The sequence below is a fragment of the Amblyomma maculatum genome, chromosome 6 (genome assembly GCF_055883805.1).
Source record: "Amblyomma maculatum isolate TAMU_Amacu chromosome 6, ASM5588380v1, whole genome shotgun sequence".
NCBI lineage: Eukaryota > Metazoa > Arthropoda > Arachnida > Ixodida > Ixodidae > Amblyomma > Amblyomma maculatum.
In genome coordinates, this window is record NC_139349.1 from 173,204,684 (window position 1) to 173,226,985 (window position 22,302).

The following is a 22,302-nucleotide window of genomic DNA, read 5'->3' on the forward strand; positions in this document are numbered from 1 at the left end:
ATCGCTGTTTCGAACAGTTTAGACGGGACTGAAAACGATTACTTGTGGAGTGAACATGCACCAGAGCACAGCACAGTCAGAAGACTCCACAAATGACGACTGAACAGTAAATAAATGCCGCACATTCATTAATTTGTCCGTTTTTACTTGCAAAAAAACACAACATGCGCATGCACGCATGTTGCGTGTATCCGCCACACTCCTAAAATTGGCCCTCTAATCTGTTAAACAAAATGCAGCCGTAACACATGTTTATATGGTATTCATGTCATTTTGCAGCTCCCGCCGAATCTGAAAAATCAGTCAGCGACAGTAAGCCTAGAATGGGAAACGCACACAATGAAAAGTAAGGAGGCAGATAAGGGCAGAAACCCCCTCTATCTACTGCAGAAGGATATGCTTGGCATTACAAGCAGGCTGGCATGAGGAGTGTCACATACCTTGTTCTTGCCGCGCCGACGTATGTCCCTGATCAGCGCCAGTTGTGCCTCTGTCAGCTCGTACTTTGCGAGTCGCTCGTTGAACTCATCAATGGGCAGGTCCACAATCTCGGCGTTGGACAGGGGCAGGTTGAGCGCACGCGCCCGCTTCTCATCTCGGGACGCCCGCGCCTGCCGCTGCTCCTCCGTTTCGCCCGCCTGCCTGCTGCCGCCACACACCATAGACAGGGAAGCATCCTCTTCGTCGTCCTCCTCCTCCTCAGACGACTCTCCATTCTCTGTGGGTTCAACATAATGGGGATCAGAGGCAAATTTTCTAATTTTTCAACTTAAGTGATGCAGATTAGCACATCGATTCGAAATAGCATCAGACAGACAAAGTTTCAAAGTGATACAGTTGTATCCTGATACAACAAACGCCGCTTCAACAAAATTTTCGCCACAACAAAGTATTTTGCATTCCCCGTGATATAGGACTTAATGTATTAAAATTTCCTCAAAAACGAAGTACTTTATGAGCACATGCTCGCTTCTACGAATTGTTTTCGTGGGTGAGTGGCCCCTCCGTTTTGCCTTTCTTCAGAAGGTGGGTGCTGGAGAGCGACTTTCTCGTTCCCGCCGTTTATTTATTTTTTTTTCATCGCGGACCGCTGGAGAAGAGAAGGGGGGGGGGGGGGGGGGGTCCCATTCCTATTCATGGCTTTTCAGATGATGGCTGCTGCGTGGAACATGACCCAGTCCACCTTAATCTACAACTGCTTTCAGCATGCCGGATCTGTTGACTAGGAGGCGACCAGCACAGCTACAGCCACGGAAGACGATGCTTCATCATAGTCTACTCCGGGGATCTGTACGGCCTAGAAATCCCTCCAGGATGCAGGAAACGTCCCTAGCGATATCGAGCTCGACGATCACTGACACGGATGTGCTTGTCTACAAAGAGCTAAGTGATGAGGACATCATTAAAAGTGTTGGTGAGCCGGAAGAGCCGCCGTCCGATGATGAAGACAACTCCACCCAGGATTCACCCCGCCTTGGCAACCTCGTCGCAGGTGATGGATGCCTTCGATGTTATTAGGAAGTTCCTGGGCTCTCACGATGACGTTGCGATGGCTCCCTTAAAGGCCCACTGTCCACCCTCCGGTTAAATATATTTTCTTCCTCGGTGACTATGAAACTTTGCCCCCAGAACACAAGGCTGCAAAATGTTTTTGAAAAGAGTAATTAATAACGCAGTTACAGCCACCGCAATCACCCAATTCTGCAGTGTTTCTCCCCTACCGTTCCCTAGCAAAGGTTTTCACTCTCCTACTCAGTCGTCTAAGCCTCCGCAAGCCAAATTCCCCTTTCTTCTCAGAGTTTGGCGGGAGGTAGGGCGTGGTCTTTGGGTGCACGGGAAAAAAACAAAACGGGCGCGGGAGCGTGCGCCGCTGCATTCAGTCTGACCATGGCAAGGGAAAAGCGTGCAGCAAGCGGTGGACACAATTAGTGGTGTACGCCCATCCTTCCCCTGTCAGTCAACAAGACAGACCAATGGATGCCGTTTGCGACTATGTCATCATTGCGGCTCGTAGATAACGGAGAAGCTGGTTTCCCGACGGGGAGGATGAGAGAGCTTTGATTTGTATTTTTGCTGCTTTGCAGCGCTTGTATCGCTGTAGCATTTTGCACAGACTATCTCTGGTACCAGATCTAAGCAATGGGCTCCTTTGCTCAAAAGGTCATTCCCTTGACAGTGGGCTTTTAACAGAGAGTGAGAGTCGCGTGACGCCGCTGCTGGCAGTGAAACACAAGCAGACAAAGCTTACGGACTTCTGGAAATAATTTTTTTTTTTTTGCTCAAGTTGTGTGTAAATTTTTGACAATGAAATTCCGCGACAACGAAAATTTTCGTACACTCCGCCGATTTTGTAGCGGGATTCAAATGTATCTTCTGTACTCTTTGTTTTATAATAGTTTACATGTTGTTCCTATGTTGCTTGCTCGTGGACACCTTAGCATGGCTACAAAATTAGCTATGGGTCTATAAATGATTCCACTATCTAAAAGAAGCATGGTTTCAATCAGGCATTCTAAATTATTTTTTTTAAACTTCCCTGCTCTTTTTTTAAAGTGTGCAGTATGTAATATCTCCCACCACTTAGAATGTATCATGGCCTAATTACTTGCTAATAAAACAAAAGTAAAATAAAACATGGTAAATCTGAGACAGTTTTCATACAAAGCACATGTCAGCAATTAGAAAACAAACAGCATCAATTCTGTGCACCTGTTGCAATGCTACACTTTCCATAGGCAAGGTGATGTTGTCAGGCAGTGCTGAAGAGAGAAAAAGGAAGTGTGAGAAGAAGCTGACCATCGTTCCATGAACGCACCAGGCTGAGGTTGAGTCGTATTGTGTAAATAAATCTTAACAGTGTGGTGGAGGTGCAGCAACATCACTACGAACCCTTCTCTACCTTGTTGGATTCGACGACTCGCTGGCTGCCCCCTTTAACCATGACAATGTTTCAAGACTGCAACGCACGACAACCAGGTGCAGTGGCACCCACTTGGCCGCACTATCGTGAGCCATGGACCTTTTCTGGCAAGGCTGGCGAAGATGTGGATGAGTGGCTCAACAATTACCACCGGATGAGCAAGTACAATCGCTGGGATGCCACAGTCAAGCTGGCCAATGTTGTTTTCTTCTTGGACTCTACAGCACTGATATGGTTTGAGAACCATGAAGCGTCCTCAACTAGCTGGGACCGCTTTAAAAAAAAGGTTCACAATTTCTTTGGGGATACAGTGGCAAAACAAAAATGCGCTGAGCAGACTTTACTCCAGTGAGCCCAAGTGCCTGGAGAAACGTGCACAACGTACATTGAAGAGGTCCTGAAACTCTGCAAAGCGGTGAATCCCCGCATATCTGAAGAAGACAAAGTTGGCCCCCTCTTAAAGGGCATTGCAGAAGATGTATACAACTTTTTAATAACTGAAGATAACTTGGATTCTGTGACAGCCATTATCAAGCACTGCCGCACGTTCGAGGCTCTAAAGCTGTGTCGCATAACCTCGAAGTTCGGCCGTTTGCATAATGTGACCACTGTCGCAAGCGTGGATTCCCATGAGCCTGTGAATTTACCCAACATGATTCGCCAAATTGTCCGCGATGAACTCTCCCACCACAAGATGTTGTGAGCTGCAGTGCAGTCCCCTGTGACAGCTGCTCCCTGCAGGCAGCTCCAATCTTCTTGGGGTACTACCACTCACACGCATGCTGTCCGTGAACCGCGGAACGGCTCCTACGGCCCTGCTCTACTCACTCGCTCCTACCACAGCGTGCCACCTCCTCCGCAACGCCACCAGCGGCTGGAATTTGCTGATCGCTTCGATCCTTTCTCCGAGGGCTATATCCTGAAACCACCAGTTTGCTACCGCTGTGGTATGCTTGGTCACATATCTCGATTTTGCCGCCGCAGGAACCAAGTTCCATGCTACCAGCGCCAATGGTCCATTCATCGATCTAATGTGAGTGCAGAAGTCCATGACCCGACCTTTTCACCCCCTTTGGACTCCTAACGCTACGCACCACCACGAAACAACTCTCCAGCTTCTGACTGCAGTCAGAAGCTGGACTCTCCCTGCTCGCCGCTCCCGACGTTCGCCCTCTCCCCGCAGTCTCTTGCCGCCACCAGGAAACTAGCGTGTGCGGCCCATGGTAGTGCGGCCACCAGGTCATCGATGTTACCAATTTCTCTACCTGCCGTTATGCTCAAGAACCACCTGGATGTGTTAGTGGATGATGTTTGTGTTACGGCCTTAGTGGATACTGTTCTACGGTGTCCGTAATGAGCTTCCTCTCACACTTCCTTTTTGTCGCTTTGGCGCTGCCTGAGAAAAAATGTGAGAAGAAGCAGCAGCTCGCAGTCGTTCCGTGAATGCACCAGGGTAAGGTTGAGTTGTATCCTGTAAACAAACCTTAACAATATGCTAAAAACAAACTTTTGAGAAAACAAGCCTTCAAGTTCTAAACAAGCATGCATTGCCTATGTGCATTACATTATGTGTGTATTTATTTTCAGCACTTGGAATTTGTTTTTGGGTGAAACATTTCAGCACAAGAGAGAATGAGTGTTGTAGATGCCGCAAAGTTAAGTTTTCTAAAAAGCAACTTTTTTTTGCGATTTTTGCGATCCAATCCCCACATCCCCTTTAGGCCTGTCCTCCTCGTCCTCTACGCCCACTGCACTCGGACAGAGCGCTGGAGGAAGAATCACTCACCAAGCCAGATGGCAGCAATCACACGTCCCCTCCAACACGTTCCAAAGCTTAGCACAGCTGTGAACTATCATTCACCCCCTATCAGTGTTTGGTCATCTCCCTCCCTGTTCCCCTTCTCCATTTTTACAAAACCAGGAGTGTGCTGAAGCACCTTTACTTATGTCCTACTGTCCTAGGTGGTTTCTTCCAGGCATTTCCCTCCTGTTTGCAAGGCTGCCTATATTCCAGCAATACTGATATCCAAGGCTAACCACAAGCATGGCTTGTTTGTTTGTTTATGCAATGCTAAAAATTCTGGAGGCAAGACCAAGCTAAGTTTTAAAATCTGATTGGCTATTCCATAATTGTCCCTTATCAATTGCCATTTTCTCCAGTGTTCTATTCCCCGGGAAACAAACTGCCCATCACATACAATCGCTAATAATGAAGTGGCTGCAAGTGCATCAACCAGACATAACTATTAAGACCTCCCAAGTTTAGTGATCATGTGTTCTGCATAAAAAAGTCTGGTTGCAGGGTAGAGGAACACGGTTGGTTCATAGGGGGTTTAATGTCCTGAAGCAGTGCTGTCCATGTCCTTGGACTCAGCAGCCAAATGTAATAGCCACTAAACCATCATGGTAGGCCTGCAATGGTCACTTTCTAGTCCCCTTGCGACTAGGTTCACTAAGTTATATTTGAATAAAGCTCTTCATTTTAAATATTCTTCCAACGGAAGTGCACATCGTTAAAAGATGCCCCAAAAACACTTCAGGAGAGGAAGTGACTTTCCACCTTTTTTCTGCCTTTTCTGACCACTGATTCACACCAGCCATACCCCTTCAGTTGTGCACCAGGGTGACACTGCTTCAGCAGAGGCTGTACTCACCAGCAGCTGCTGCTTCGGCTGCTGAGTACGAGTGGTTGTGGCGTACGAGAGAGCCAATGGGGCGTATCACCAGCCGTGGCACCTCGGGGACCGGTGGGAATGGGCTGCTGGGTGCTGGGCTGTTGGGTGGCACCACTGCCACCGTCGCACCGCCAGGCAGCCGGCCCACCGTGGCGGGAAAGGCACAGGCACCACCATAACTGCCCAGCATGGTGTCATTATCCCCCTGCAATTGGGAGACCAAGAACGTTGGCATCTCATTCTGCTGCCCATAGAGCCTCTCAAGCTGTACTCGCTTAGCATGCGCAAGTAAGTCACGAGGAATGTTTGCTGTAACCTATATGCAACAGATTATGATAATAGTAACAAATATGCAGCAGGACAAGAGCAGCAAGCTTGAGCTACTCTCTGCTTAGGTACTACAGAGCTCGACTCCTTGTGCACGCCTTCCTGTGTGTTGCACATAAAAGCGGTGATAATATCAGATACATTTTTTTGCCAGTTACAAATTGATGGCAATATGTGACAAAAACTGACAATCTGCACAATGAAATTCTCAAACCCTCTGTAATCAAAGAGAGTGAACGTTTTCAACAAATTGATGGCAGGGAGAACGAGCAAGACATGGGTGTCTGAAGTTGGCACTACGCATAGTACTAAAACGATGTCACAACAGAAGCTGTTGATCTTCAGCAATGATGAACCTCAAAGGCAATCCTCATAAACCAAAGCTGAATTCATTCAGTGGCATGCAAACCAACAGCTGTGCATTTCGTGCATCTCTTCTTACACAGCGTCACTGGTTAAGAGAGGGAGAGCGAAGTGTGATCCAAAAAAACTACCTAGTTGTTGCTGCCTTTAAGCCATACTATTCCGAATTCCTGCTCAAAACAAGTAATAAGTGCCATCCCATAAAAATACCAGGCCCACAGTTCAACTTCAATCACTGCGAGTACCAACATCCAGTTATGACCAGTTAGCTCCCGTGGGTTTCAGTTGCAGCTCAAAATGCCCTCACATAAGCCACTGATGAAAGGCACGTGTGTCACTACTAAACGTCATCAATTAGAGGCATGTGAAGCCTGGCTGCACAGCCTCAAATGCTGCAGGCTGGATAAGTAAACTTCCAGTGTGGAGAACATACCCTTCCCTTATTGGAGCTTTTGTTCCTGCTTTCTAATATGCATTAATATGATGCTCATGGCGAATACAAAGCTGCCTAGGAGCTGCAGTCAGAACAGTAAAGAACCTATTGCTAAGCAAATGCTAATACCATATTTTATGGTTTGGTTTTGATGGTTAAACATCCAAAAGCAACTTCGGCTATGCCGCAGTGGAGGACTCCGGAAATTTCGACCACCTGGGGTTCTTTAACGTGCACTGACATCGCACAGCACATGGGCGTATAGCTTTTCGCCTCCACCGAAAAGCGACCGCCGAGGCCGGAATTCGATCCCGCATCCTTGGGCCAGTAGTCCAGCACCCTAACCACTGCGCCAACCCGACAAGTGAATACCATATTTGGAAACGTTTGACATTTCTGAGGATCTTATGCCTCTGGGAATCGTGACGACTTCCAGGCCTGGTGCAAAAAGGGGAAAGAAGCACAGACAGTCCAAGTGTGTTTTTCAAAACAAATAATACTCCAAACCCTTTTAACAGCCTCCATCATAAGTGTATCCTTTCGGAGACCAGTCCGTGTATGGGCTGATATCATCATGCCCAGGTTAGGTCTGGCCACAACAACCCTTACTCACCAGGCCCGGCCGACGTCCGAACAGCTTGTATTTCTTCTGGGCAACTTCCAGTAGCCGCTTGGCATCACCCTCGTTATCAGCATGCGACGAGGATGATTCCGAGCAGGAATCCAGCCACTCCTACGCAGGCAACCACATTTTTGTCACAAACCCAAGCATAACAGAGCTCTACATTGTCCACTCGCAAATCATCTGACATTTAATTTACAAAACTCAGTAATACCACTTCTGTATTACACAGCAAGTGCTCGTGTACCATTATATGAGTGCCATGACTATGGCGTATGACGCTAAGCATCTGGACAGGAAAATATGTGTAAATGTGTAGGAGACTTGCTTTCATAAAAACTGCAACAAGCAGTTATTACAAAAGTTACAAATGCTCAATATGAAACTTTGGCCAAGCGATGATTCATGATTTACATATGGTGAACAGACAACCAAGCAAAATAAACAAGATGAGCAAAGTGGTTCTTCCTGCATAACGACCTTGCAACAAGTAGAAAACAAATGCAAAACTCACCTCAGACAGTGATGGGACTCGCTCGGAGCCCATTGATGACACCCCTGTGTCACTGCTGTTGTCCATGCGGTCTTCAGCCACAGAGAGCTGGACTGGATACGGCACAGAAGACACTGCGGCCAGACAAAGAAGTTTGCAAGGGTTAACTAACAGAAAGCACTTAGTCCCAGTGCGTCACCCCAAGGCAAACATTGCTCCCATAATCAATGCGAAAGGAAATCTTAGTACAATCCATGACGTGAAGTATGTATGACTAAGTGCATCCCACAGGAGACCTCCCCGTGCCAGTATGCTGCCATGTCATCACAAATAATATCTTGCACCTGCTAATCAACTGGAGTCTCACAATATTAGGTTGTCACTGGCTGCTGCAGGGCTCGATTTCTTTAGACCTGCAGCTTCATTCTTGATGCCAATTACACAGGAGTGGCACTCATGTGCAAGAATGCGCTCTTATGACTGCTAACATGAGCTTCCCAAAGCTAGCCAAGCTCAAATAAATGGGTCAGCACAAGAGGTTAGGACAAGACAGTTTGATCGCAAGAACTGGTTTCATAAAAGGCAGCAGATACAAAAGCGTGAAGAGGAACCAGATCTGGCCCTAATACATATCTTTGCTAGCAGCAAATTTAGACAAGTGCATAAAAAGAATTAGTACAGCAGACCATTTTTACTGAAGCCACTTCAGAACATACAAGGCAAAGCCTCACATTGTTCTTAGTACTATTAAGGCTTTTAATAAGTGCCTGGCCTGGTGCTGCTATGTCATACAGGGTGTCCAGGCTAACTTCAGCTCCAAGAGTTAAAAAATAAAACAATTCAGAGAGATAAAGGAAACCAGTTATTAAGATAATTTTTCTAAATTACTAAATACTGACTTTAGACAATAAATGTAATTTGTAAAGTTGGAGAGCACCTTCAGAAAATCCTATTCAATTTATTTGCGATAAAGCCCCACATGTATTTTTTTTCTATTTCTAAACAAAAAACTATGTGACCAGCGCATTCTCGCGCCATGATTGTGCTGATCTCAACCGTGGTTTGAGTGAATGAAATCAGCTGCGCCCAGGGCTCCATGGCCACTTTGCAGCTGATATGTCTGAACTGGTTTCTTCGCCTGTGTCAGCCAGTGGGCGCATGTGACAGGTGCAAGTTGCATCGCCATCACCAACATATTAGCCTACAGCTGGAACCATGAAGGGGAACAAAAAAAGAAAAAAAAAAAAAGAGGAGAGAGCGTGACGTCACGCGACCAACCTTCGCAGGCCAAGCGCCGAGGAAGCCGTTCCCTCCCCCGTTTTTTCGCTCTCCGAGTCAGTCCCTATGCTCCTTGATGTCAGTATGTTTCAGTGCGCGCGGCTGGCTGCTGTGGCGAGCATGGGCTACCGCTAGAGTCCCTAGGACCCTACTACAGCGCCCATTCCCCGGTGCTGCCGCGCGTGTAGCGCGTGCAACGGTAGTAGATATCACCCGACTCGCGCCTTTTTATTTTTTTTATGACTATACTTCACGGGTATTGCCGCGCGCTCCCTCAGTTTTTTTTTTTTTCCTTCACGGCTAAAACTAGGGCATTGAGTAATGGCCGCAACTGATTTTCTTCACTCAAATCATGATTGGGAGCACCCCAATCGTGGCGCGCGAATGCACTAGTCACGTGATAGTTTTCGCGGGCTTTCTTTAGAGCTCGGAAAAAAGGATACACGGGAGGCTTATCAGAAATAAATGAAATGGGGACTTCAGAAAGTGCTCTTCACCTTGCAAATCACATTCATTGTCTAAAAGCAATAGTTAGTAAATTGGAAAAATTATCTTAATTACCAATTAGTTAATTTCAAGATAAAATTGCCTGCGGTGCGCCAGAGGGCTGGTTTCATTGGCCTACCCCAAAAGGTCTATTTTTTAACTCTTGGCTAAAGTTAGCTTGGACACCCTGTATACATTCCGCATGTTTCCATCTGCACTAGATCAGTCCGATATTGTATAGCACTATAAATAACTCACTGCATTTAAGAACCTACAACCTGCTACATTCTTCCACCGTGTCTACTAAAGGCTGACGGAACCGACAGAATTGCACACACAATACGCAGGAAGTAGTATTGCGTCAATCTATGGTTGGGCCTCTATGTAAGCAGAAAGGATATAGAGCTAAAATTGTACTATTTATTTCCAAAGTAACTAAGGCTTCTTCATCTCTTTGCACTTTTATAAAACACACTTCGCCATCCACGCTCAACCATTAAGGTGGATTCACACGACGGACCGAATAGCGAAGCGATCGGTCACGTGACCTCTGATCCGAGGTCCGTCCGTCCGCGGCGAGCATTCACACGGTGGGAGAGAGGGTGCGTTCCAATACCCCCTCGTAGACGTCTACTTAGACGGCTACGCGAGCAGCCGCCATCTTGGGACGCGTTCCAATTCTCGCGAAGCAGTCTCGCGAAGACGGCTTCGCCGAAGTCAACATCGATGCAGACTACTTTGCTGTCTAAACATGGCGGACAGAGCGCGGTTCGCGCTGAGCGAGTCGTGCGTGCGGTGATTGCAGTAGCTGTTCGGTGGTCGTGCTCTTTGCGAACGCCGGAGTATGCATATGAACGATCTTTCAAACGTGAGTTGTTACGTCAATGTATGCGCTAGCTAGAGGCTAATTTAGCTGTCTTTATGGTCGTGAGATTCATAGCACTGCAGATTCTTGTACCGCGCTCTGAGAGGAAAGCGTTCGTTGGATGCTGTTGGTCTTCTTTTTTAACTTGACGACGAGTTTCTTCAGTCTTGATGTTATCGACGAACTCGTCGCTTTCTCTGCACCTCGCCGGGAGTCAGGACGGCTGCTGTACGGCGCACGTGTGTGTTTCTATCTTGCTGTAGTAACCGTGTCAAACTCTTCTTCCGCGGATTTTCAGTTAATCTGGGAAGAACGAACTCGCCTGACGATGCCGACTTGTTGCGCATTGATTTTTTTGTGCCTGTACATTATTAAAACGAGTTGTCTTTGGTTTCCTCGTCTAGTGACTATAGACAATAGGTGTAACGGCATGAATTTTTTCGTTTGCTGTAGCCGCGGTTATTACCTTTCGTCTGTAATCCCCTCAAGTTTACTGTATTTTGCATGTTTTCATTATTACAGCTGTGTGAATGAGACATCTGAGAAGCATGTACACTTCAGCATCAGTAATAAAAAAAGGAAAAACGGACTAACGTTCTCTTCCGTCAATTCTTGAGCGGGCTCATTGCGTGAGAAGTCGGTCTGCTAAAAGTTAAACTATTAATAGTCTATCTACGTTGTGGCGATTACACATGTAATATTGTTGCTGTAAAAAATCGGCAAACCGTTAAAAACGTGATTTTCACCTGTATTGTCGCAAATCTTTAAAGAAAACAGCGTTATAATAATTATTCAAACGTTTTAGTTCAACCTTTATGCCGCGAGGTGACGCCAGGCGTAGACAGGTAGACGCGTTCCAATACGCGAACCCGTAGACGTCTACGTAGACGTCTACGAAGCAGTCTTGCTAGACGTCTAAGAATTGGAACGCACCCAGAATAGCAGACGACAGAGCGGACTTACTCTTTCTCCCAGGCACTGCGCGAGAGGAGAGCCTTGTTCTGGCGCGCTGTTATCGAGGGTAGCCTACCATGGACGATGCATGGACGGTGGGTGAATGCGCGGGTTGCGGCGGCCTACAGCTACTGCTGCTGCGCCGTTCTGCCAAAGTATTGTGGTGACTGTTTCGCTCGATGTGGTATACTACGCAGGCAGTTCTCTGCAGTGCAAACGATCGCGCTTACTCTATGAGAGCTGCATGAAAATACTGCTTTCAACCCTTGGAAGACGACCATTCGGACTGCCCCTATGCTCCCGGTACGTGCCAAATGCCAAAACGCTTGAGGAAAGCGATGAATACATTCAAGCGACTGCTCTGTGCAGTCACAAAACTCACGCATTCGGTATCGCGCAGTGCAAGAGCCTGTCACTGTAAATTCTGTGAAAACCATGTACTGCGAATGAAGGCAAAAACAGGCTAGTTCGACTCCAAAATAGAAACGACTGCCGTCAGTCGTCAGAAGCCGCTTCTCGCTTTCCTACAGCGTTTTAGTGCAATGTATGTTATGTTGTCTATGCTTGGGCACCGGGAGCATAGCTGAAAAGCGTTCCGCGAGAGAAATAAATAAATAAAAAAATGTCTTGTCCGTGAAGGATCCGAATTGTGAAAAGGACTCTCGACCTTGTCGCGAATTGCTGCTCGCGGACTGAAGCGAAGCAGCGGAAATCACTGACGTAGGGCCACGTCACAGCGAATCGTGAGAGCGATTCGCGATTTGGTCCGCCGTGTGAATCCACCTTTACGGTGGCCAGCATTTCCAAAAAGCGAGCCCTGGCGACACGACGTTTTATGCGAGTGCCACACTTCTGACCCCCCCCGATTAAACCCACTCCCGTCACAAAGGAGGGGGACTCCGTCACAAAGGAGGGGGACTCCAAGGGTCCATGCCCGGCGCGCTCAACTATCGAATTCTGGACCCCATTTTGTAGAGGCTTATCGTACGATTCAGTTTAATTCTGACGTGCTTGCTGGCCTAACAGCTCCCTCTAGCCATTTGCAAGGTGATGGAAGTCGGGGAATTTCGCGGACATCTGGGCCCTTTTTCTACATGCAGGCAAAACTCTGGCAGCTGCGGACTGGGAGTCCCTTATCTCGGGAAGTACCATATAGCTCCCACTGGCGCGCGCAGTGCACACAATCCGCGAAGCCATCGGCAACGAGCCGCAAGTCACGTCGTCCCCCGCGGACGACGACGGCTCGCTGATAACGTTCGGGGCTTTCGGCCTCCACTACCAACCTAACTCTTGTGCAAGCATGCGATAAGGGGGCCAGAACCGCCGCTTCGCGGTCCGACGCGTCCCCTCCTCTCCATCGGGGGCCAAAAAGAAGAAAGAAATGCAGCACACGCCAAGCGCTCGCACCGCTGCGGACAGCCCGGCATTGATTGCAGAGGCAGGAAAACACCACGCGCTGCCATCGCAACGCAGGCTGAACACGAGTGCCAACAGTGCCGATTCTGGCCAGGGTGGAAAAACAAGCGAACAGACACGGCCACAAACGACAGCCATCGGCAGAACCCGTTGCGCACTTTAGAAACGAAAAAATTGAGGTTATCATCTGCCTCTTATCGGCGTTCGTTGCAGTGCTGCATATAATTATAGAATCGGTTTAAAGGAAAGGAAAGCCCCAGTATCACTTTCTCCGGCGAGATTGGACGGTACACCATCGCTCCTGCGCGTGGCGTTCACAAGAACACATCTCGCGCACGGGATTTCGTTCCATGAGCACAGAAAGGTTTTCGCCTCAATAAACTGAACTAGGTTTAGCGTACAATCGATTATATTAGAACAGGCATAGCCTTTAATGCGAACCATGCAAGCTGGCAGTGTCGGAATGATGGCGGCTTTTCTGGCGTGCTTCAGCTCTTGCGTGTAGCAGCGCCCTTCGAGCTGTGCTCAAGGTGACGGCTAGCACTTTTTGCGAACTCCCCGGAGGATAATGTAGGTCGAAGAACGCTCGGTACAAAGGGCGTTAATATTATACTATCTTATTCTACTTTCAAATATGCGCTGACAGCAGACGGGATGCCAAAGCACAATCTCCATCCTGTCGTTGGAGCCTTTGTCTTTACGGTTATCCAGAGACCTCTGCGCCTATGGCAAAAGCTTTGAAACAACGGCTCGGAAAGGAAATAAGCAAGCCGAACTGGCACGACCTTTCAAAGGCAAGGTGGGGGGGGGGGGGGGGGGGGCTACAAGAGGAGGTCCACAACGGGAGATCGCGTGCACCATGTGCGGCAGCTGGGCAAATACACAAATAGACCCACACAAAGATCGCAGCCGCTATTTTTCTCCCCTCCAAAGCGCGCTTTATCTCGGCCGATAAGCACTAGGAGGCGAGAGCATCTCCACTCGCGCGAGGTTCGATCGCAGGTAAGCTGACTTGCATGCCAACCAAAAACCCTCGTTCGCTTGCTGCCCACAAGAGAGGGGGAGAGGTATCAGTTGTAGTCTTCCTTGCAAAGAGGGATAACTCATCGAAGGCCCATTTTCGGAAGGGCACAATACTTGCCTTCATTTCCTGTCGTGAACACAAAAGGGCAGATCGCAAATTGTGAAGCCCTGCGGTCACCCAACAAAATTATTATTATGTGAAGTATAGAAACCAGCGCCGATGAGATGGCACCATTGTGCCTTAGGATAAGTGAAAAATTTGTATTTGCTGAACAGCTTATTCAGTCACTACTCTGTCCCCTCGACTAATTCCGGCATGCAGTTTAGGGGCATCTCCTCATTTCCTATTCTAAAAAAAAAAAAAAAAAAAAATGGCGAGAGAGTGCCGCCTGTGAGCGAAGGCTTTTGGTTGGAAAACACGTGCCTGTACCTGCAACTTTGAAAGTTGTCCATTGAATCGCTGGTTCATGATCTCTGTGCACCACAAACACTCGTGCCCAGCATAGTAAGCCCTACCACCTTTCTTGGTATGCCTAGAACCGCCGGACAGCGACCGCCACGGCCAACGCGCGAAAGCAATACTCTCAGATACATCACAATTACATTCAACAAGCTGGCAGCCAAGTCACGCGGGTCGCAGAAAAAAAAAGTCGACTACCTCTGACCTCACTTTATGCGAATCACCCTGGACAATGAACGGTCCGCGAAAAAACCGGCCCTTTCAAAAGTCACTCGTCTGCAGTAGCCAACTGCGTCGACCCTCGGAAACTGTGGCTCTGCAGCGAAGGCTAGACAGGAAAGCAAATAAAAAAAAAAAACAGTGGGGAGAGGGCAGCATAGAAAGCGAGATGAAACGTTTCGCAAAAGTCTCCTGCGCTGCCACTTTCTGCCAAAGGGGGGATTAACCGAGGCGCCGGTGCCCCGAGGATCGGTAGACGTCATTAGACTCGGGTACATGGATTGGACGCGACAGAATGGTTATTCCGGAGAAAAGGCGAGTTATCAGGGGCCGAATCTACGAAATAGTTCGCTTTACCGTGACGTCCGTCAATTTGACGTAGGCATGGGCGCAAACTGTGGGAAGACGAGGGGGAACGACAGGCTGTGACGGGCGGTTCCATCTCGTTTTCTTGCATTTTTAAGGGGCCATATGCAACCTTCAACACGTTTTTAAGATCTAAATGAATGTATTTGGATACATTAGTGAGAATTATTTAAAGGTTATGAAATAAACGCAAATTTCGTTCTGGAAAGGTTTAAAGTTTCTTGTCCTCGTTCGGGCACGGGGAGCGTTTAGCTCTTCTAAAGCCTGCCTCCGGAAAGCATCGTCCGGCATGTGAAAAGGATTATGTACGCGCGACCCCGAAACCATCGAAGCCGCCGTTCACATTCACTGAGCACCAACAAAAAAGGGGAGGATGTTTCTTGCGTTGAAGCGAACGCCCAAACGAGTTCGCTTTCAGTTGATTGACGTGTCTTGTGACGTCCACAAAATCCGTGATCTGAGGTCACCCCCACCGGTGGTGACACACGGTGACAAAAGCGAGCTTTCTTCCTCTGCGTACTTGCCCTTTCTCCCTAAACGGGGACACGTTGAGTCCATTAAACGCAGCTATTGGCTGAAGGGACAGGGTTGAGGGGCGTTTGCCGCTTCTTTTCTTGAGTTGTATACACCTCATCTGTCTCCTCAGGAACCTGTATGAAGGGCAAGAGGCCACAGTCAGAACTGGGCATGGTCTTACTGATTGGTTTCCGATCGAGAAAGGAGTGAGGCAAGGCTGCATACTGTCGCCCTGCCTATTTAACCTATATGCAGAGTGCATCATGAGGAAGGCCGGTCTGGACGAGTCTTCAGCTGGAGTGAAGATTGCTGGAAAACGTATCAACAACCTTAGATATGCGGATGATACCAATTTAATGGCAGACAGTGAAGTGGAACTCAAGAGACTTCTGATGCGCGTACAAGAAGAGAGTGAGAAGTTTGGGCTTAAACTGAACATTAAAAAGACAAAGATCATGGTGCCTTGCCCTATAAAGTCCTGGAGCATCAATGGACAAGAAGTGGAAGCGGTGACAGATTTTCTGTTCTTGGGCTCCAAGATTACCTCGGAAGGAGACTGCAGCCATGAAATTAGGAGACGCCTGCTTCTGGGAAAGAGAGCAATGGTTAGCCTTGACCGTCTAGTAAAGAGCAGAGACATTAGTCTGCCAACCAAGATCCGTATAACTCGTGCTATGGTCTTTCCAGTTGTGATGTATGGATGCGAGAGTTGGACTGTGGAAAAGGCTGACCGCCGAAGAATTGACGCGTTTGAATTGTGGTGCTGGCGAAGACTCAGTTCCTTGGACTGCCAGAAGATCAAATCAGTCGATATTGTCGACCATAAACCCTGACTGCTCATTGGAGGGTCAAATTTTAAAGTTAAAGCTCAGCTACTTTGGTCATCTGATGAGAAGAGAGGAGTCGCTGGAGAAAGATTTGATGTTGGGAAAGGTTGAGGGTCGCCGGAGAAGGGGTAGGCAGCGAACGCGTTGGTTAGATGGCATCCTCGAGGCACTGCAGATGAAGTTATGTGATGTTAGGAAGATAGAGACCGGAAAGCGTGGCGTGACATGGTCCATAGGGTCACGAAGAGTCGGACACGACTGAACGACTAAACTAAACTAATACACTATACAGGTCATATTTTATCCACACTGAGTGAAACTGAAATCTGGGCGAGTTGGTATGCATTCATACTGGGGAACAAAGGCTGTTTCGTCCTTGTCCTGCCTTTGTTGCGCTGTTCCCCAGTATGTACGTTTGATCACTTTGAACATTGCCTTTCTGAGAACACTTGTACTTGAAAAAAAAAAAAAAAAAATTGAAACAGAGTGACGACGACGGTCATTGTTCTATACATTACTTTTGACCATTTAACTGGTCGAAACCCCCAACTGTGGAAATATGGAAACCTCCGAAGACAGCAAGGTTGGTTTTCCGAACGAAAGGTATCGTTCGCAGACGATACTCTCGCATTCCTCGTGGAAATGAAAACAGAAGACTCTGGACGGTCGTCAGCTGTCTATACGAGAACAGGAGTTGAGGCACCTCCGTCTTTTCCACAATTTCATGGATGCAGCGGCACCGGAGAAGCGGGAGCTGAATGGCAGAGCTCGCAAGACTGAGGCCCTGGACTGAGGGCACCAGGGAGGATTCCCGTTTCCTCAATGAAGTTTCTTATTATCCCTGTCCCGTAACAGCCTTGAGTTCGAAAATTGAAAAGTAATTTACTGCCCGGCAGGTGAGCTTTACATCACTTCTCCGCATGTCCTTTTTAAGGAAGCGCAATCGACATCGCTGATAATGCATGCTTTCCAGCATCGGACGATAAAGACGGGAGTATGCACCACCTGAGAAATTTTCGACGTTTTTACACTTTTAACAGCATAAAATTTTCCGCTGCGCAAAAGAAACAAACTTACTCAAAACCCGGAATTCAGTCCATTTAAATGTCCGCATAGACGCTGGCGCAATAGTAAAAAAACGCTATGGTTATGCCCGCAGACTATTTTAGCACAGCATATAGTTACACAATTGATCGGACTACAGTACCGTGGGTACTGCTACCTGCTGCCATGTGCATCTCGCAATAACCAATCTGAGAACGCAAGAAATGAGTATACTCATGTATGAATCATTGGTGCTGAGGACAGGGATCCCAACGTGACATTCCCCAATTCTAACTAGTTTCTTTTCTCACGCTGTTTCAACCGCCGATGGCTGTGACGTCAAAACAAGCGGCGTGAGGCATGAAAAATCTTCCGGCTCTCGAAACATTAATTCAAGTGCTGACGATTACATCGTCCTTCTAAGGACTCACACGACGTATGGCTTGGGCTGAAAAACAGCATCAATTATAAATTTTGCGGTCGCGGGTGAATACCACCTTGTTGCTAAGAGCTTTATTTTTCAACCGATATAGGAGGCCCCCTACTCCCCGCCCACGGGGAGTAGGGGGCCTCCCCGTGGTATTGGAAGGTGGTATTCAGCCTGCAAGCTGGCTGAATACCACCTTCTGATCCATGTGACGTCATATGCCTGACAGTAACAAATCAAAGAGCACTGCAGAATTGGAGCAATGCAAAAGCACGGATGCTGCTGTTGGTTGCTTCTAGTTGCTTAATTCACTTTTTGTTTGCCCATTTTAGTCTTTGGTACTTTCAAATTGCGCGCCAATCCCTTCCTATGCCCTTTTTCGGCTCTACTTTCGGATGCGTGACGTCACGTCCTCTATCACTTGTTTACCCATTTTAGTCTTTGGTACTTTCAAATTGCGCGCCAATTACTTCCTATGCCCCTTTTTTTTTTGGCTCTACTTCCGGTTGCGTGACATCGCATCCTTGACGTCATATCCACTATGGCACCCCTTTCTTTCCGCTTTCACTTCCACTTCCTCCCTTCCCTTATGCGCGGTTCAAGTGTCCACAGAACAAGTGTGGCAGATACTGCGCCTTACCTTTCCTGTGAACCAGTTATTGTAATTAATTACCTAATTAATCTATAAGCATTATTTTTGGAAACAACATTACGTCACCCTCTATCGATTGACACCACTCATTAACTTCTAACACTTCTCAATTAGTCACAACCACTGCGAACGCGATTTTGCGGACACGGCCTGCGGACACCGTCTGCGGACAGCAATCTGTGAACATAGCAAAGTAATGTTTTCGCATTAATAGAACACCTACCAAAATACAACTGAGACCTAGCTCTCCCACTTGGCAAACCGAACCCTTCAAGCGATCAGCTACAATCGACCTTTTTCCTATACCGCCCTGCGCATGCATGAAGCTGAAGCACCGCCATTTTCGTCACGCTTTCCCTCGAGACCAGCCGTGGCCAGGCAAAAAGAATGGTACCATAGGATAGAGCGTCAAGAAAAGGTGCGCATGACTATGACAGCGCTGTAGAAGATGAACTAGTTGGTATGATGGTTGATGTGGGTTAAAGGCAATTAATTATAGCTATTAACAATAATTGGTTCATAGAAAAGGAAAGACGCAATGTCTGTCCCACCTGTTCTGTGGACACCGTAACCGCGTTGTAAAGAAGGGAGGAAGGTGGGAGTGAAAGCTGAAAGAGTGAAATGGGTGCCATAGTGGAGGGCTCCTTAATTTCGACCACATGGGATAATTAACATGCACTGACATCGCACAGCACACGGGAGCCTCTTCATTTCGCCAGCATCGAAACTTAGAGCTATAGTTAAGTGGTTTACAGGAAAAGGAAGCCCCAGTATCTGTCACTCGCGGAAGAGGACCTAGCTGGTATGGAATATGTGTCAACTAAAATTCTGAGGGCACTTTGGACAACTAAAGCGTGATGAAGAGAAAGCCATTATAGCGCGGTGGATCGTAGCCCTCCACTACGGCACTTCTATCTTCCTTTCTTTCACTCCCACCTTCCTCCCTTTCTTTACGGCGTGGTACATGTGTCCGTGGAGAATTGTGACAGATACTGCGCCTTTTCTATCCTGTAAATCAATTCGAAATGCCGGTGATGCCTGCTGTACTAACGCCTATTTTTTTTTGGTAGCCTCACCATAATATATGTACTAACGTCTAGACTTCTGGGTCTGCTTCTGTTTGCTGTGGTGCGGCGTTCGAGGAAGCCAAATGAAAGGCGCCGCACGGACGCCTGGATCGGATGCCCGGTGGGGTCAGCATCGTCTATGCATGAATTGCCTCTGACGTCATGACCAGTCGTGACGGTACATGGCGCGCCCCTTGTCGAACACAACTAGCATTTCACTGAACGCGTCAAAGTTCACCGGCGTTCTATAATTCGTTTACAGGAAAGGGAAGGTGCAGTATCAGTCACTCGCGGAATGCCGCTATTCCGAATCCTAGAAGATGCGTTGGTGTGTAATGCTATGTCCACAGGAGACACGTGTCTCTGTCAGGCTAGGCGAGACCAGTCCTGCACTCTACTACTACTTGGAAAATAAGCCCACCTCACTATTGTGAAAGAATTTCTGCAGAAAATATGCGAGGGAACCAGAGTGACAGAATATAGTAAATACCTTGGAGTATGGATAAAGGGAAAAAGACGTTACTAGAAAACGGCGATAAGATGCCATGTAAACACAGGGCACTGTGGGGATAATACAACAGACATGAGGTGCACACGGGTCGGTGGAAAAGAATTATGCATTGTGCCAGGACTTACTTCTAGGAATGAGCTTTTGGGCCTAAAGGCAGAGGTACAGGCGATGTTAGAAATAAATCAGTGCTGGACGATTAGCACTAGGTGGCAAAACCACAAACGAGACGATACAGAGAGACATGGGCTGGACATTTTTCAACTCACGGGAAGCTGACTAAAAAATATGAAGAACGCCTGGGGAAAATGTTCAGTAACAGATGGGCAGAAATGTATTTAAATCATCACCATCATCATCAGCCCGACTATACCCACTGCAGGGCGAAGGCCTCTCCCATATTTCTCCAATTAAATCGGTTCTGTGCTAGCTACATCCACTTGACCCCTGCGAACTTCTTAACCTCATCCGCCCACCTAACTTCTGCCGCCCCCTGCTACGCTTTCCTTCCCTTGGAATCCAGTTTGTTTCCCTAAGCGACCATCGGTTATCCTCTCTTCACCCATGTCCTGCCCATGCCCATTTCTTCTTGATTTCCACTAGAATGTCAGTAACTTGAGTTATTTCTCTGACCCACTCAGCACGCTTCCTATCTCTTAATGTTACCCCTACCATTTTTCGTTCCATAGACCTCTGCGTTGTCCTCAACTTAAGTAGAACTATCTTGGTTAGCCTCCGCGTTTTAGCCCCATAGGTGAGTACAGGCAATATGCAACTGTTGTAACTTTCCTCTTGAGCGATACCGGTAAGCTGCTAGTCATAATCTGCGAGTGCTTGCCAAATGCGCTCCATCCCAATCCCAATAAGTGGGATGTATTTAAATACCTACATCTAAAAAGAGCTGACTCAAAATGGGAGAAAAAAAAAAAAAAAAAAACTAGGAAACTAACCAGTAAGTTGCAGGGCATAAGGGCGGCGAAATAAAGAGCGTTAAATAATAGACAAGAACACAGAAAGTAAAAATTGGATAAATTCCATGGAAAAGAAGCAGATTGCAGAAATATATCGAAACTGGAAAAGGCAGATCAGGAAGGAATCTTTCTTTGGTAACTGAATACGCAGGGCACTGCGTATTCAGTTACCAAAGAAACAACTGAATATATTTGACAGTATTCATCCGGTTGTCGATGCAGGCGCAGTCACCCTCCCTGAGGCCCTAGGGTTTAGAAACACCAGTGGCCGGATGAAAACGCGATCGGAAGATTGATTGGTGGCTGAAAAGCAGACAGATGAAGTAAGGTAGAAGAAAAATTTAGCAAATGAAATGACTAAATAACTGACGGATTAATAACAATATTCGAGACATAAGAAAAAAAAAAAAAAGTTTGGTGGAAACTTCCACCACCAACCCCGTTTCAAAGGGGCGTTTCTTATAATCCACCAAGATCCACTTCCATCCAGTCATGATCACGGCTCACACCTCTGCTCCAACGTCCGCATTCATGCCAAGACTGCTGGAAATGGTGCTCTAAGCACGTGCACCCGAGAATACGCGATGTCGTGCTTCGAAAAGACGAAGACAGCCCTTCTGGAATTCTGGAAAAAGAGTCCAGGGGGAGTCATTTTCCACGGGGGGGGGGGGGGGGGGGAAGCACCTGTCACGCAAATGAGGGAAGATGGCTACTCTAGACGTCGGGCCGCGGCCGCAATGTAGGTCATTCACGCATCCAGATGGCACCTAATTGGCAGGGCAGAACGTGAATAAGCGGAAGGCGAATCGTTTCAAACTCCTTATGTTTCAATACAAGAACGACCCCTCTTGAAAAAAAAAAGAATTCCTCTCGGCAACGCGCCGCTGCAGCTCTCGACACAGGAGGAAGGCGGTCGGGCGGTGAGCAAGGCCGACGGCGGCAGCTGCTGCGTCATCGACCGCAGCAGCGGGCAAGCAAAGCAATCTGCAGGACTGCGCACGCGCCGAGACTGGCTAGAGATAAGAGTGCGTCAGCGTTTTTTTTTTTCTTTTCTCGCCAGGCCGGGTTCCTCCGGGGCGTCGACGTCGACCTCGCCGCAAATGCAACCGCGGAGTAGCTCCGCCGCGAAGCGGATGCCGCTCAACGGGAACGGCGAGATCTCGGTGCGAGATCGCGGTCACTCGCGCCTATGCGAAACCAAAGCGCCACTCGGCGATCGATGGTGCTTCTAAACGCGTTCTGCTTTTCACTGCTTCAGTGCTAGAAATTCTGGTTTAATTCCAAGTTTCCTCTTGATTTCCCGCAGCCGCTAGCATGCAAGGTACCGCGGAGGCAAACGCGAGCCGGCGTAGCAGATAGCATGAGCGCGTGCTATTAATAACTGCACGCG

At 47.8% G+C, this 22,302-nt stretch overlaps 1 protein-coding gene across 2 annotated transcripts in view; it reads right to left on the reverse strand.

Moving 5' to 3' along the window:
- Positions 1–22,302, reverse strand: part of LOC146187424 (endoplasmic reticulum membrane sensor NFE2L1-like) — a 145,741-nt gene that overhangs the window by 3,177 nt on the left and 120,262 nt on the right. For both annotated transcript variants that reach the window (XM_084607681.1, XM_084607680.1), the window contains exons 7-10: positions 7,855–7,967; positions 7,332–7,451; positions 5,575–5,800; positions 441–718 (exon numbers count right to left, since the gene is read on the reverse strand). In XM_084607681.1, the coding sequence (XP_084463807.1) occupies positions 441–718; positions 5,575–5,800; positions 7,332–7,451; positions 7,855–7,967 (737 nt within the window). The remainder of the gene's footprint in view (positions 1–440; positions 719–5,574; positions 5,801–7,331; positions 7,452–7,854; positions 7,968–22,302) is intronic.